The sequence below is a fragment of the Tenrec ecaudatus genome, chromosome X (assembly GCF_050624435.1).
Source record: "Tenrec ecaudatus isolate mTenEca1 chromosome X, mTenEca1.hap1, whole genome shotgun sequence".
Taxonomy (NCBI): Eukaryota; Metazoa; Chordata; class Mammalia; order Afrosoricida; family Tenrecidae; genus Tenrec; species Tenrec ecaudatus.
The window spans coordinates 9,856,201-9,869,883 of record NC_134548.1 but is presented as its reverse complement, the minus strand read 5'-3'; the positions used below and the strand labels follow the sequence as shown (position 1 = coordinate 9,869,883).

Genomic DNA, 13,683 nt, shown 5'->3' with positions numbered 1-13,683 from the left:
TCTCTTTTGCCTTCTTGGTTTGCTTCTCAGTTCTCGTTTATGCTGGGCTTGGGGAAGTATACTGAATTTTCTCTTACTTGGATAAGCGGGCTGAAGTCTAATGGCACTCATCTACACATATGCACCACTCTCTCTTTCTTGATTTATCAACATTTGATAATACCTAGCAACATCTTGATATTAAAAAATAAGGATTTAAGACCCTTATAGTATCCCTCTCCCCAAATCATAATTATGTTTTCCATAAAACCTTGATGATGTTGTCTGATCCCTACCAAAGAAGCTGAGTTGATTATTAAAGGTCCTTTTGCACTCCCACTTTGGGCCTAGTGTGTTTTCTTTTCTTTTTACATTTCAAAGTTTGCTCACATTTCCATCAGTTCTCCAAATAGAACTACGGGGTTTCTGTTATTGTTGTTTTCTTCTTTGTGTTGTTGTTGTTGTTAGGTGACATTAAATTGATTCTAACTCAGAGCAACCCGATGTACAATGAAAGGAAATGCTGCTTAGTTCTGTGCCATCCTAACCATTGTTCATAGGTCTGAGCCCATTTTTGTAGCCAAAAAAAGGCTTCTTCTTTTCCCACTGCCCTTCTACTTCACCAAGCAGGATGTTCCTCCTCCAGAGACTTGTCTCTCCTGACGACATGTCCAAAGTAAGTTCAAACCAAGTTGGGGACTTCCTAGTAGTTTCATTAAGCAAATATCTTTCTTAGGGATAGGAGAGAAAGCTGAGATAGAAATCGTGCTCACGGACCTGAGAAAACCCTCAGACCCAGAGAAAGCAAGAGGCAGAGGTGAAATTGCAAGCATCGAGCATCAAGCCAGTTTCCTACCCATAAGGAGATCTCACTTGACTCTTGAAGGCTTTTGACATAAGAGGGACTGAGGTTTATTCATGCGACACATGCTGATCCCACGTATAGAGAATAATCCTGCTCCATAGGGTTTGCAAGGCTATGACCTGCTCCTTAGTAATCAAGCGCTTAAACATGTATGTGACACCCAGAACTCCATACATGTGATTAAATGCCTCCAAATGTCTGGAACAGGGAATCATGCATCACATGATGGTTTATAATTTTTTGTACTTCTGGATGAGATGTTTAAGGTCAGTGAGAGCCCATGTACACTTCACAAAAGCCCATTGTAAAACATGATTTTTTAAAAAAAACAGTTTAAAATAGAATTATTTAGAAAATGTCTCTTTAATTGAGTTAGGACAATTCTATATATTTTTTCTGATTATAAAAGTAATTATCACTCATTGTAGATGCCTTAGAAAATCAGAAGGGCATAACAATAAAATTCCAAACAAATAATGGAATATCCTAGAGACAAACCATGTTAATATTTAGGTGTATATATTAGAAAAGGTAGAAAGATGTATTGCCATCAAGTCGTTTGTCACTCACAGCAGCACTGTAGGACAGGGTAGAACTGCCCCAGTGACTTTCCCACACTGTAACTCTTTGTTGTTTTTAACATATAATTCATATATCATACAATTTAATAGTTCAATCACATCAAGAAGAGAGTCATAAAAGAATCACCAGTATCAGTTTTAGAATATTTTCTTCATTCTTATCTTTATCGTTATTAGCTAACCATTTCCCTTCAATCTTCCCTGGCATACTCACAAGGAACCACAAATCCCATTACCGTCTGTATAGATTGACCTATCCTGGATTTCAGATACAGAAAAAAAAAACACATTTTAACAAAACTAACAGAATAACAAAGTAAAACAGGTAAAAAAAACCCTCAATAGAAAAGAAAGCAGAAAATAATAAAAACCTAGAACAAATTTAAATGGATCTTAAGGGAGATCAAATGATAGGGTGCTAAATTTTAACCTAACTTCATCGACCACAATCCACTTTGCAATGCAGTCTGCATGCTGGCATGGTTATCCACATCCCTGGCCCATGGTCAGAGGGGACACGCTAGGAGCTTAATATGTATATGTTCCCTTCACTTAAAACAAAACTAAACTAAAACAGCTTTCAAATGGGTCAAAAGAGAGATCAAATGATAAGATCATTTTGACCTAACTACATCGGCCATAATCACTTTATAATGTTCTCGGTAATTTTATGATTTGTTGTACTCCTGCATGAGACACTGAAGGTCAGTGATAGCTCATGCGAATTTCACAATGTTCTCTGTCTGACAGAAGAGCTATTCATACCCCTCAGCCATGATCACAGGGCATTCACTGGAGATTTAATCCATGTGTGGACCCTGCAAATGGACTTTGGCCTTCCACTGTCATCCATAGTCTTTTGCAAACCAGGTGTTGACAATTTAAATTCTGATACCATTCCCTCCTTTAGATTTGGATTGCCGTCTATTATTGAACAGTCTTGGATCATACAGGCTGGTGTGCTTCTTCTATGTGGACTTAGTTGATGTCTCACTTAGGTGGCTGCTTGTTTGAAGACAAGCCTTTAAGACCCAAATATTATACTTTCTGATAGTTGGGGCACCATCTAGTTTCTTCAGCACACTTTACAATAGCACCCATATCTTCAATGATCTCTTCATGAGGGTGAGCATCAAGCATGGCCATGTCATAAGAAGCAATTGTTCTTAGATTGAGGCTAGAATGAAGTGCAAGTCCAAAATGCATTCATGCATCCATGATTTATGTATGTCTCTGGTTCATCTTATCAACATCATTGCTATTTTATGTTAGAGAACATTATCAATCATCCCCCCTGGAACATCATTTCCACTGCCATCAAGTCAATGCTGACTCACAGTGACTCTATGGGGAAGGGTAGAACTGCCCCTGTGAGTCTTCAAGCATACAAATCTTCACAGTAGCAGAAAGCCTCATCCTCTCCCTGTGGAGCTGGCTGTGGTTTTGAACTGCTAACTTTCTGGTGAGCAGCCCAATGTGTAACCACTATGCATTATTAGTCTCATTAGTTTTGCCAATGGTAGAGAATTTAAAACGCTGTTGAGAAAAGGAAATTACATGCGTATATGCCAGCCATGAACCACAAGACATGAATTATTGACTTGTACAAGTTAAACTCTTAAGTGCTTGGACACTATTAACACAAACAACGGGGGTCAGTGATAGGGCAAATATTGCAATAATATTCATTCACAACAGCAAAACCACACCTACAAGATTAATACATGCCATAATGAAGCACGGCAGGCATTAAGTATATGGGTCAGCATCCATTGGGCACCCTCAAGGCAAAAGATTCAACCCAATGTCCAATGTATATATACCAATTCTATTCTCTTCTCACACTGAGGAGTTTCAGCCGTAAGTACAAGGGCTACATTGAACGGGTAAAACCCAGTTCACTTAGTAAGGTTTCCACATTGAATCTTTCTGGTGTGGCCTATGAAGAATGTGTGTACCTCTAAAGAACAGAGTCTAAATCCCAGTACATGGACTGAATCATCAAAGGCAGGATAGAAACTAGGTCAAAAGGGTCCAATTAGGAACCTAGTATCAGACATATTCCCCTCTGAGTTCCACATAAGTATTGCTAAAAAAAAATTTTTTTTAATTCTGCTGGAAGGTTGCTCCTCCCCGTTTTCCTACCAACAGAGATGTAATTGCCTTCTCCAAGACATATATGCCCCTCCCCATCTTGACTTGAATTTCCAAAAAAGTTTCCTTATCACTCTGATAGGAGGGTTTGTTGGTTTGGGGTGACCTTAGCAGAATGTGAGACTGTAATCAAACTGCTGAACTTGCAGCGAGGAGCCCAAGGTACAGTCACTGCTATAACAAATAGGCCCCCAAATACATCAGGGCTCAAATATTACAGCCATTTATTTCCAGCTCACACAAGAACACGGCAATCATGGCCACGCCTACCAATTAAGGAGGCTGGGAAACGTAGTCTGACTATGCCATGGCGGGTAAGGAGGCTTCTGATACAGTCCTCCTTACCTTGTGGAAGAAGAAGGGGTAAAGCTTTCTTTCTTCATGGTTATATTTGGAGAAAACTAATAGTCTTCACTACCGTGCAGTCTTTCTCTCTCTCTCTCTCTCTCTCTCTCTCTCTCTCTATATATATATATATATATATATATATATATATATATATATATATATATATATATATATATATATATATATATATATATATATATATATGTAAATTATTGTCAGCTCAGCTTAAAAATTTTTTAACTCTCCAAGCAATTTCCTAAACAGATATTTGCAAATCAGACTGCATGATATATGATCATCTTCAAAACTTCTGGAACTGTGGGCTTGACCCCATATAGGATCATGTAACTGAATTGGGGGTCATGAAAAATGTGGTAAACAGTAAAAGGTTTCTGAATGTGCAACGACCAAAAATTAATGCAAAACAAACACAGAAAACATGTCATGATTCCGAGGTGTTTCCGGCAGTGTTTTGCATGTGTTGCAAACTTCTCAGGCGAAAAGAGGTCGAGAATGTAAAAGGTTTAAGAAGCCCTGTAGGGATTCACACCCTTGCCACTTGGGCCTGAGTAATGTTCTGTGGTGGGGGCTGGCCTGTTGATTGTAGGATGTGTAGCAGCACCCCTGCCCTCCACCCGCTGGAAGCCACTAGCACCTCCCCACCTCTCGATGTGACAGTCAACACTGTCTCCAGATATTGCTTGAATGTTCCCAAAGGGCAAAATCATTCCCACTTCAGGACTAGCTGCATTAACATGAATGTATTTACCGGAAACTCCTCCTCCTCTGTTGAGCAGTTGTTTCCTTTTCTGTTAGTAGTTTTGTTTGCTAGTACAACTAGCTTGATGATAAACTTTCATGTATATTAGTTTTGACTGAAATAGTCATTATTTACATAGGAAAGAGTCCTAGAAAAGCTATTAGACCTAAGGCTATAACTACTTTTAAAAAGTCTCCTGAAACATACTGCCAAATGGCTTTCTGGAAAGGGCCCCCTGCAGTGTCATACACTCTCTTCTCTACTCTATTGCACACCCTTTAAAATATTTTAGTTCTGTAACATGTGAACAAGTGGTTGCCCTAGTAGCATTGTGCTGCAGCAACACAGATACCACAGGTGGGTGGCGTTACAGAACAGAAACTAATTTCCTCACATTTCCAGAGGCTAAGTCTCACTCAGGGTCTGGTCCAGGTTGTCCGTACCTCCAAGCGTCCTATGGTTCCTTGGGGCTCCTTGGTTTGTAGTTGGTCCTCAGATGCCATCTGATTATCTTCCTCCAGATGCATGTGTCTCTGTTACGTTTTTAACTCAGAAGTGATTAGGTTTAGAATCCATTTTACACAGCTACAACCTCATTCACATACAAAAGAAAATCCTATTTCAAACAGGGTCAAACCCCCCAGGGACAAGGGCCAAACCAAACTCATTGCCATGCAGTCAGTTGTGGCTACTGGCAATCCTCTAAAAACAGGGCAGAACTGCCCCTAAGGCTCTTTCTGGGAGCAGAATGCCTCAGCAATCTCCCAAGGAGTGGCTGGTGGGTTGGAACTGCTGGCCTTGTGGTTAGCAGCCCAATGTATAACCCACTACACCACCAGGGACAAGGGCCAGGATTTCATATTTCAGAGGGCCACAATGCACTCCCTCACATTGATTTAGCCTTAGTTTAAAACACCAATTCTTAGAATAGTCCAGGTGAATCTATTTAATAGCCATCTGCACATGGCCTTTGCTGATTTCCCAACTGTCGTCTTGTTTTCTGAAGGGTTTTATGAGCAATCGTTTTTGAAAATCAATCCATGACATCTCCAAAGTAACAATTTCTATTAAAATGAGACTTTCCTTCAACGTAGTTCACACAATTGTTCTTTTTTTTTTTTTTAATCACAAGCATCCCATTGTGACTAGCTCCAATATTTGGACAGCTGGTCTTTCTTTTCTTTAGTTAAAACAACAGCAAACACACACACATTGAAAAAACCTCCACCAAGTCTACTAGGGAATGACAGAAAGTGGGCCACAAGACTTGCTTTTTTTATCTCAACGGATAAAACCTCCCAATCCTTGCTCCTGGTGTGATAGATTGAGGTCCTATCTTGCCAAAATACCTTTGCAGATCGTCAAACTCCCAATCCCATCGCTGTTTTCCTCTCCTAGGAGTCCCCCCAAATGCTGTACAAACCGACCAAATGTGCTCTCCTCAACTAGGACTTGAAGGGAACTTCCCTGGCCAAACCCCACCTTTGCCTTTCTTAAAGGTCTCTGCTAGGGACATGCTTACTATTGCCTGCGTGTGGAATCCGGAATGCCAAGGCATACACGAATAGTTCAAGTGGATTATTTTCCCGGAACAGGAGGACAAGCTGTTAAACCCCTGAGCTCCCTCCCTGCTGTTTGATTTCTGCGGGAACACTGGGCTATTCCCGTGGGATTGTGAAAACGTGCCCGCGGTCCAGCCACTCAGCAGAAGTGTCTTTTGTGCAAAAGTTTATTAGGCTTTGCTAGAGCAGTCTTGATCAAGTCTTTCATAATCCAATACATTTCAATAGATGAAATATTCGCCTTCACCCTTCCGCAGTCCCTAAGCCTCTCTTCTAGCTTGAATGTCCCTTTAAGTGTACTATCTATTGTTACTGTTTATGTAACCCTGCGTTCAAGTAACATGACGTATTTTCAAAAACAAAGGCAACATAAAATATCAGGGGGGGGGCTGTGGCGTTTAGAAATGCCAACTAAAGCATTAATGGTACAAAATTTGCAAGGGTCTCATAGCTTTCCTAATACCTTTGGAGGTAGGAACATTTTTCTCAAAGGAGACAGGAGGAATTTAAACCTCAGTATCAGTTAAGCCCTTACTTTCCACGCACACAGGCTCAAGCGCAGGGCTTGCGTCACGCCGCGAGGAGTGGGAGCCTCTTGGGATTTTATAAAGCCTCAGTCTGTTTAGAGGTGGGCTTCGAGGGCTCTGACGCACACCACGTAATCTAGCATCACCCCAGGTTGCTCCCTATGTTCTTCTAGGCCATGTGTAACCCCAAAGTAACGGAAGGCATTGGTTTTCAACCTAAGAGTCACCTGTGACGTTCCTAGGAGCCTCCTTGGTGCAGTGGTTTCAGCGCTGGGCTGCTTTGAAAGATGTGACTACCGGCTTTCCTATAGATTCCATACACCCTTGGCAACCCTCTGGGGCAGTTCTGTTCTGTCTTTATAGGGTCACTGTGAGTTGGAATCCACTGGATGGGCAGTCGTTTTGATGTAGGTGGTTTTTTCCATCTCGGATGCCCTTTGAGACCCTGATGAAATCCCTCTGTGGCGCAGGCCAAAAGCCTCCCAGTTGATTCTAAAGTACTGGCAGGTGTGCAAAATCCAAATGAAAGCACCACGCCCCGAACAACACAAGGATCCAGCCCTGCAGACAGAGGCAATACTGCCCAAATCCCGAATGCCCTTGAGCCTCAGTTTCGGAATCTGTACAATGGGCGTGATCTCCCAGCTTCCCTCTCAAGTCCCTCCAGCTAACTCAAATCTCTGCATGGACTCGGCGGGGCGCCTCTGACTCGCAGCTCCCCCGGTCCCTACTCTGTCTGACCGCTCAGGTCTCCGCACCTCTCTTTGCCACCAGCTCCGGGGGGTGGGGGTGCAGGAGGAAGCAGAGAACATTGCTGGCAGCCTGGTGCGCCAGTGCCCCCGTTCGGCCCCTTGCTCCAGGCGCACAAAGCCCCCGCCGCTGACGTCAGGGCCCCTCTCGGTGTGGCCGGCCCCCAGTGCAGGCGGAGCCCCGCGCGTTCCCCTCCCCGCCGGCCAGCAGCAGCGAGCGGCCACCCATCCCAGCACAGCCCTGAGCCCCACCGCGCACGTGCCGCCCGACCTGCAAACTTGTGTCACCATCGCTGCCAGTCCCCGGGGAGCCCTCCCGCTGTCTCAGCCATGGGTAAGCGAGCGCGCTGGCCTCGCGCCACCGCCACGGCCGGCGCCCCAACCCGGAGGCGCGCGCCCCACTGGGCCCGCCCCAGCCCGCTCAGGTGTCGCCGCCTCGGCCCCGTTGTCTGAGCTCTGCAGACGGCAGGTGGCCCGGCCGCCCAGGTGCTCTGCCGGCCCAGCTGAGGGCTCCTCCAAGCCTGCTGCCTTTCTGGGAGGGAAGGGGTGGCGGGCGGAGACGATGCGGTGCTGGGCCACTAACCCGGGATGCCCGCCCGGAACCTGGTGGGTTCGGGGCTCACCGCCGCCGGGTGCAGCCGCCATCCTCAGAACCTGTTACCCACTCTTTTTAAAGAGGTCACCCATTTCCCGGGACGTTCGCCCGGTCGTTTGAGTTCCCAATAGGGAGTCCGTCTTGTCCCGCCCTGCAGTCCTCCCAGGCGCCTGAGACACCCCCACCCCAGGAAATGAATGCTTGGACCCCTGGCCTGTGCCCTCTGAGAGTCATTTGAGAATCATGCCCCCTTGATCCCCGGGAAGTGGAGGAAAGAAAGGGAACCTCCTGGTGTTTCTCCCCCATTGGCACTCTCAAAGAGCTGGCCCTGGCGCAGGTGGAGGCTAGTGAGCGGGTCCTCTAACCCTGGGCACTTTCCACCTCTGCCAGCCGCGGCGAAAGCCTCAGCTCTGGGCAGTGCCAGCTGGAGGATTCTTGTGGTCACTTCCTAACACCTCGAAATGCTGCCGTCAGCCACGCGTCTTTAAATGAGGACTCCGTCGGAGAAAAAGTCGGTCCGAATTCCGTTGTACTCCTGGAAAAGTCTGGAAGCGGTGTCTTGGAATGGCTTTCCCCTCTGGGCTCCAGCAGCCCTTCTCTGGGGACAGACAGGCTCCAGCCACTACCCCCCCAAAAGCCACAAAGACAGCAGAGGCAGAGCCCTGGCGAAGCTTTTGTCAGGGAAAGTCGGCGAGGGCTGGCCTACCCGCCCCCCTTCCTCGCTGGCAGTGGAGGTGTGTGAGGGAAGCTCCGGAAATCTTTGCATATCCACCTCAAGTCTGGTGAGAATAAGGAGAGCATCCTAGTTCCCATTTAAAGAAAGCTCAAAGAATTATACAGTTGGAAAAATTTTTTCACTTTACTGGATGATCAAAATAGGAAAGGAAATCAGGTCCCAGAATCCAACAAGAAAACTTTAACCAAAAAGTTAGTGAGGGGGTGGTGGTGGGGGGGAGGAGTGAAGGGTTGTTCTATTCCCTTAATCCTCCAGGGGGGGTTGTCATTGCCCAGTTGCAAATGAGGTTCACAAATCTGAGGCTGGCTCAGCGGGTGACTACAGTGGCGAACTGTGCGGCCCAAGGTGTTAGAGTGACGCAAGCGCGCAGCATTAAGGAAAAGCATAACGAACTCTGTCGAAATCAACTTTTTTTGGTTTGTTTTTAATGCCAGGCAGACCGGTGGCAATCGGCCGACCTCAGACCCGTTAGAAATTGAGCATCCGATTACCGCATGGGGACCTTTTCCAAAGCGGCTTTCACAAAACTCTGGGCTTAATCGGGCGGCTTCATTTTTCAATACGTGTGGAACTTAGAGGCCGCTCTCATGAGGCAAATGCCCAAATCAGAGGCCTGTTCTCAAGGAAGTACTTTGTGTCTGAGACAATCACTGTGTCTCCATGTCGGCTGCCAATTTATGTTAATTTGTGCATACTTCACTGAGTCAGCAGTATCCTTGGTTTGAGTTTTGACATTAAAAAAAATAAGTTCCCTTCATGCCAGAAAGGAAACATACTGATTTCTTTCAGTAGATTGTTAGTAAATACACCACAGGACCATGAACTGCTTTTATTTTTCCAGATGTATTTAATTACCGAACATACCATGATGAATGTGTGAATGGAACTGATTTGAGCTTGGGAACCTTTCTGACTGTGGGGACCATTGAGAGCAGACTGTGGTCCCATACAAGTTACTTCCTTTTCCTCTTGTCAATTCCTTCATAAGAGGGAGGTTTGTGGAAATAAAACCCCCTTCAGAGCCTGGTTCTAAGGCTGTCAGAACCTTTCAGCTGAGAAATAAAATATAATGAGCAGTATGGATGCTTTCATCTTCCAATGCATCTTGAAAGAAAACATGGGCTTTGGGCCGTTGAGCCATTTTTAAAGTCTTATTGAGATATGATTCACGTACCATATATCTACCCATTTAAAGTGTGCCTATCAGTCGATTTTAGAATATTCAACTACCACCACAATCTAGTGTCAGCATATTGTGAACTCAAAAAAATCCCCCAAAACAAACCCCAAACCTCGCTGCCATCAAGTCGATGCCAACTCATAGAAACCCTACAGGACAGGGTAGAACTGCGCCCCCCCCCCCCAGGTTCCGAGACTGTGGGTATTTGCGGGAATGCAAATCCCCATCTTCAGAGGAGCAGCAGGTGGTTTTAAACTGCCCACCTTGAAGATGGCAAACCAGTGTTAAAGCTAGACATGCCCCCCCCCAAAAAAAACCACAACAAAACTATAGTTTTCCTCATACCTCTGGAAGACCCTAGTAACTAGGTTTGCTTCCTCTCTAGGCTGGCCCAGCAAGGAAGTTCAGATAAGTGGTATCATATGAGCCGATTGATGTGCATGTGACTAACAAGTGGTTGGTTTGTGCAATGGGAAGATGTTGATGTATCATGTTAGTCTGCGGTGAAACCCAAACCAGACCCATTGCTGGTAAGCCAATTTGGACTCAAAATGACTCTATAGGAGAGAAGTGCTGACTCATGAAGTTTCTTAGGCTGTAATCTTTACAGAAGCAGACTATCAGATCTTTCTCCCTCAGAGTGGCTGGCGGGTTTAAGAACCTGTGACCGTTCAGTTAAGAGCTGAGCTGCTTACCATTTGAGTCAGAGGGCTCTTTTCACATGCAATAACCACAGACATGAGTGATTACAATTTTCCTGGCTGAAATTTCATAGTTGGCACACACATGCACACACACACACACATTCTCAGTGTTACTCTAGTTTTAGCTGATGTGAGTTCACATTGCCCCAAAGAATTGTCATGCCTTCAAAGGCAGAATGGAGACATCCTCTCGTGTACTTGAGATGTGTTATCGGGAGGAACCAGACCCTGCAGAAGGACCTCATACTTGGTAAAGTCTCAAGTCAGCGAAAATGAAAGAAAAACTTTCAACAAGAGGGCTTGTCAGAGTGGGGACAGCCATGGCCTCGAGCATCACCACTAGGAGGATGGTACAGTGGACATGTAGGGTCTCTGAGTGGGAACCCACTAGACTAGGTGGCACTGAACAACCACCTTCTTCATAGGCCTGAAGATGTCACAACTAAGTGGGTTCAATATGAGAACCTCAGCTAAAGTGTTTGTAGGCCCTGCAGCCAGATTGAAGGCGGCTCATGTACCCTGATAGAAATGCTGACTTTGTGTCTGTTTGCTCATCTTGTACCTGTAATTGGAAATGAAAGTTGTAGGCGAAATGACTGTTTTGACCCAGTTGGTGTAGAGGAGTTTCTATAAACATTGTCAACTTTTTTAATGGAATGGGAAAAAATGGATTTAGAGCAGTTGTCAAACTTATGTGCACAGGAATCACATGGGGATTTTGCTAAAGTAGCAGATGCTGATGCAATGGGCCTGGCTGACACCCAGAAGGTCCCAGGTGCCACTGATGCAGCTGGTCCCAGGACCCCACTTGAAGCAGCAAAGCTTTAGAGCTAAATAGCAAAGTGGTAACCAGAAACTCTGGAGCTGGCCCCAACTCTTCCACCAACTCTCTATTTGAGCCTGGCGAAATCATTGTCTTAATCTCAGTTCATTATCAAATGAAGGATTTGAGGAAATTTGGGGCGGGAGGGGGGCGCTAAGAGATCCTCTCAGTATGTAGTTTAGAAAAGAGGAATGAAAGGGTAATGTTAGGCTTGAAGGACATGAGAAAACAACTCCTTAATTGTTTAACCTCTTTAGTTCCCTGCAGGAAGCACTATAGGCACCAGTGGTAGTTGTGTTAAACCCTGGCATCTCTCAAGCGCCCGCCTACAGGACAATTGGCCCTTCTCCAAGGAAACTGGTGGTGGAAACCATAATGTTCACCCCCTTTAATGCTTCCAGCTTTTGGCTGCTCCTGCCCATTTCTCAGGAAAGTCGACAGTTCCGGGAAGCCTTCCCAAATCCCACACCCAGGGCTCAAGTTGTCTTCAGAGGCTGAACTCAAAAAGGAAGCCCATTGAAGGCGCACAGATGCAAAGGTTCCTTGGTTGCGTTGCTCATTCAAATGCAATTGAAGACAAAGGAGGGGTTGCCTGATGAACAGCAGGGGAACACTTAGCCGTCAGAGAGGAGCAAGTTAGGAATAAAAGCCACCATGTGATCTTGGAGAGACAAGACTTCAAGACTTTGGTCCAGTACCTGCCTCATTTAAGAATTCTCCAAATACTTGTTGAGTGAGCCTTGGTCTTATATTCCCTGGAGACCCTTCATGGTGCTTGACATGTAATAGGGATCCCCAGGCTTAAGAGGTGGGCACAGAAGGTGGCAGAGCATTTTGCTGGGTGCTCATTTAACCCCAGCACCGATGGTAGAAATGGAGTGCAGTTGTCTTTTGACCCTTAGGGACAGAATGGATTTCACTAAGAGTGTTCCTAGCTTCCAAAGTCTTAGCGAGAAGGACCACTCTTTCACTGGAAAGAAGAAAATATTTTTATTGTGATCAGAAGATAAAGGCTAAAGGCAACAAAAGTAATGAAAGAACATTCTGACTGATTTTCAAATGGCTCTTTGGGTCTGTGTGGGCCCGTTGCCGCCGGATCTCTTCTAAAGTGACTTTTGGCTCTGAACATTCTGTCATTCCATGACAATCAGAGCTGAACGTCTTCATACCATTACAAATGATGCCATTTGCCTTATTTAATTTAGTAGAGTTGATCCTAGGGTTTGAAATACCTAAACAAACATCATGCTACATACTTTTAAATCTTCATATTTACAATGTGATGCTGCTTTGTGACACTGAGTCAATTGCAATTCATAGTGACCTTGTATGACACAGTCTCTGCTCATTGCCATTGAGTCAGTGCCAACTCACAGCGACCCTATAGGTAGAACAGTCCCTGTGAGTTTCTGAGACTGTTCACTCTTTATGGGAGTAGAAAGCCCTGTGTTTCTCTCTTGGAGTGGCTGGTGGTTTTGAACTACTGACCTTACAGTTAGCAGCCTAATGTATAACCACTACTCCACCACGGCTCTTTGTATGACAGAGTAGAAGCTGCTGGTAGAGTTCTGAGGCTGTGATCTTTACAGGAGAAGATTGATAGATTTTGTTCCTCAGATCTGCTGATGGGTTCAAACCACCAGCCAAGTGCTAAATGCCCATGCCACCAGGCTTATGAGGATAAACAAAAACTCACCGCCATCGAGTTGATTCCGACTGAGAAGGACCCTATTATGGGTATAATAGGGTTTCTGAGGCTGTAAATCTTTGTGGGAGCAGATAGCCTCATCTTTCTCTTAGGAAGCAGCTAGTGGATTTGAACCACTGAACTTGTAGTTAGCAGTCCAACATTTACCTGACAGTGCCACCAGGGTACCTTTTAATGGGTAGACCCTTACATTGTATTTCATATGTATAAACTTTCATTCGTCCAGCACATAATTGTTGTGCATTTACTGTACACCAGTCAGTCATATAAACATTGAATAAAGCTCCGTCCCTGCTCAGGAGATATCTGATACTTGAGTAGAAAAGGAAATATATTAAATACATGAACAAACCACCTAATTGTAACCAGAAAAAAAAATCATGTTAAAATTATTAAGTGAATAATGTTGGCT

General features: G+C 44.9%; 1 protein-coding gene across 1 annotated transcript in view; it reads left to right on the top strand.

The window, feature by feature from the left end:
* The first annotated feature begins 7,736 nt into the window (after window positions 1–7,736).
* GPM6B (glycoprotein M6B) overlaps window positions 7,737–13,683 on the top strand; it is a 154,198-nt gene continuing 148,251 nt past the window's right edge. Inside the window, exon 1 of the mRNA XM_075539129.1 lies at window positions 7,737–7,859. Within this exon, the coding sequence (XP_075395244.1) occupies window positions 7,856–7,859 (4 nt within the window). The 5' untranslated portion in view covers window positions 7,737–7,855. The remainder of the gene's footprint in view (window positions 7,860–13,683) is intronic.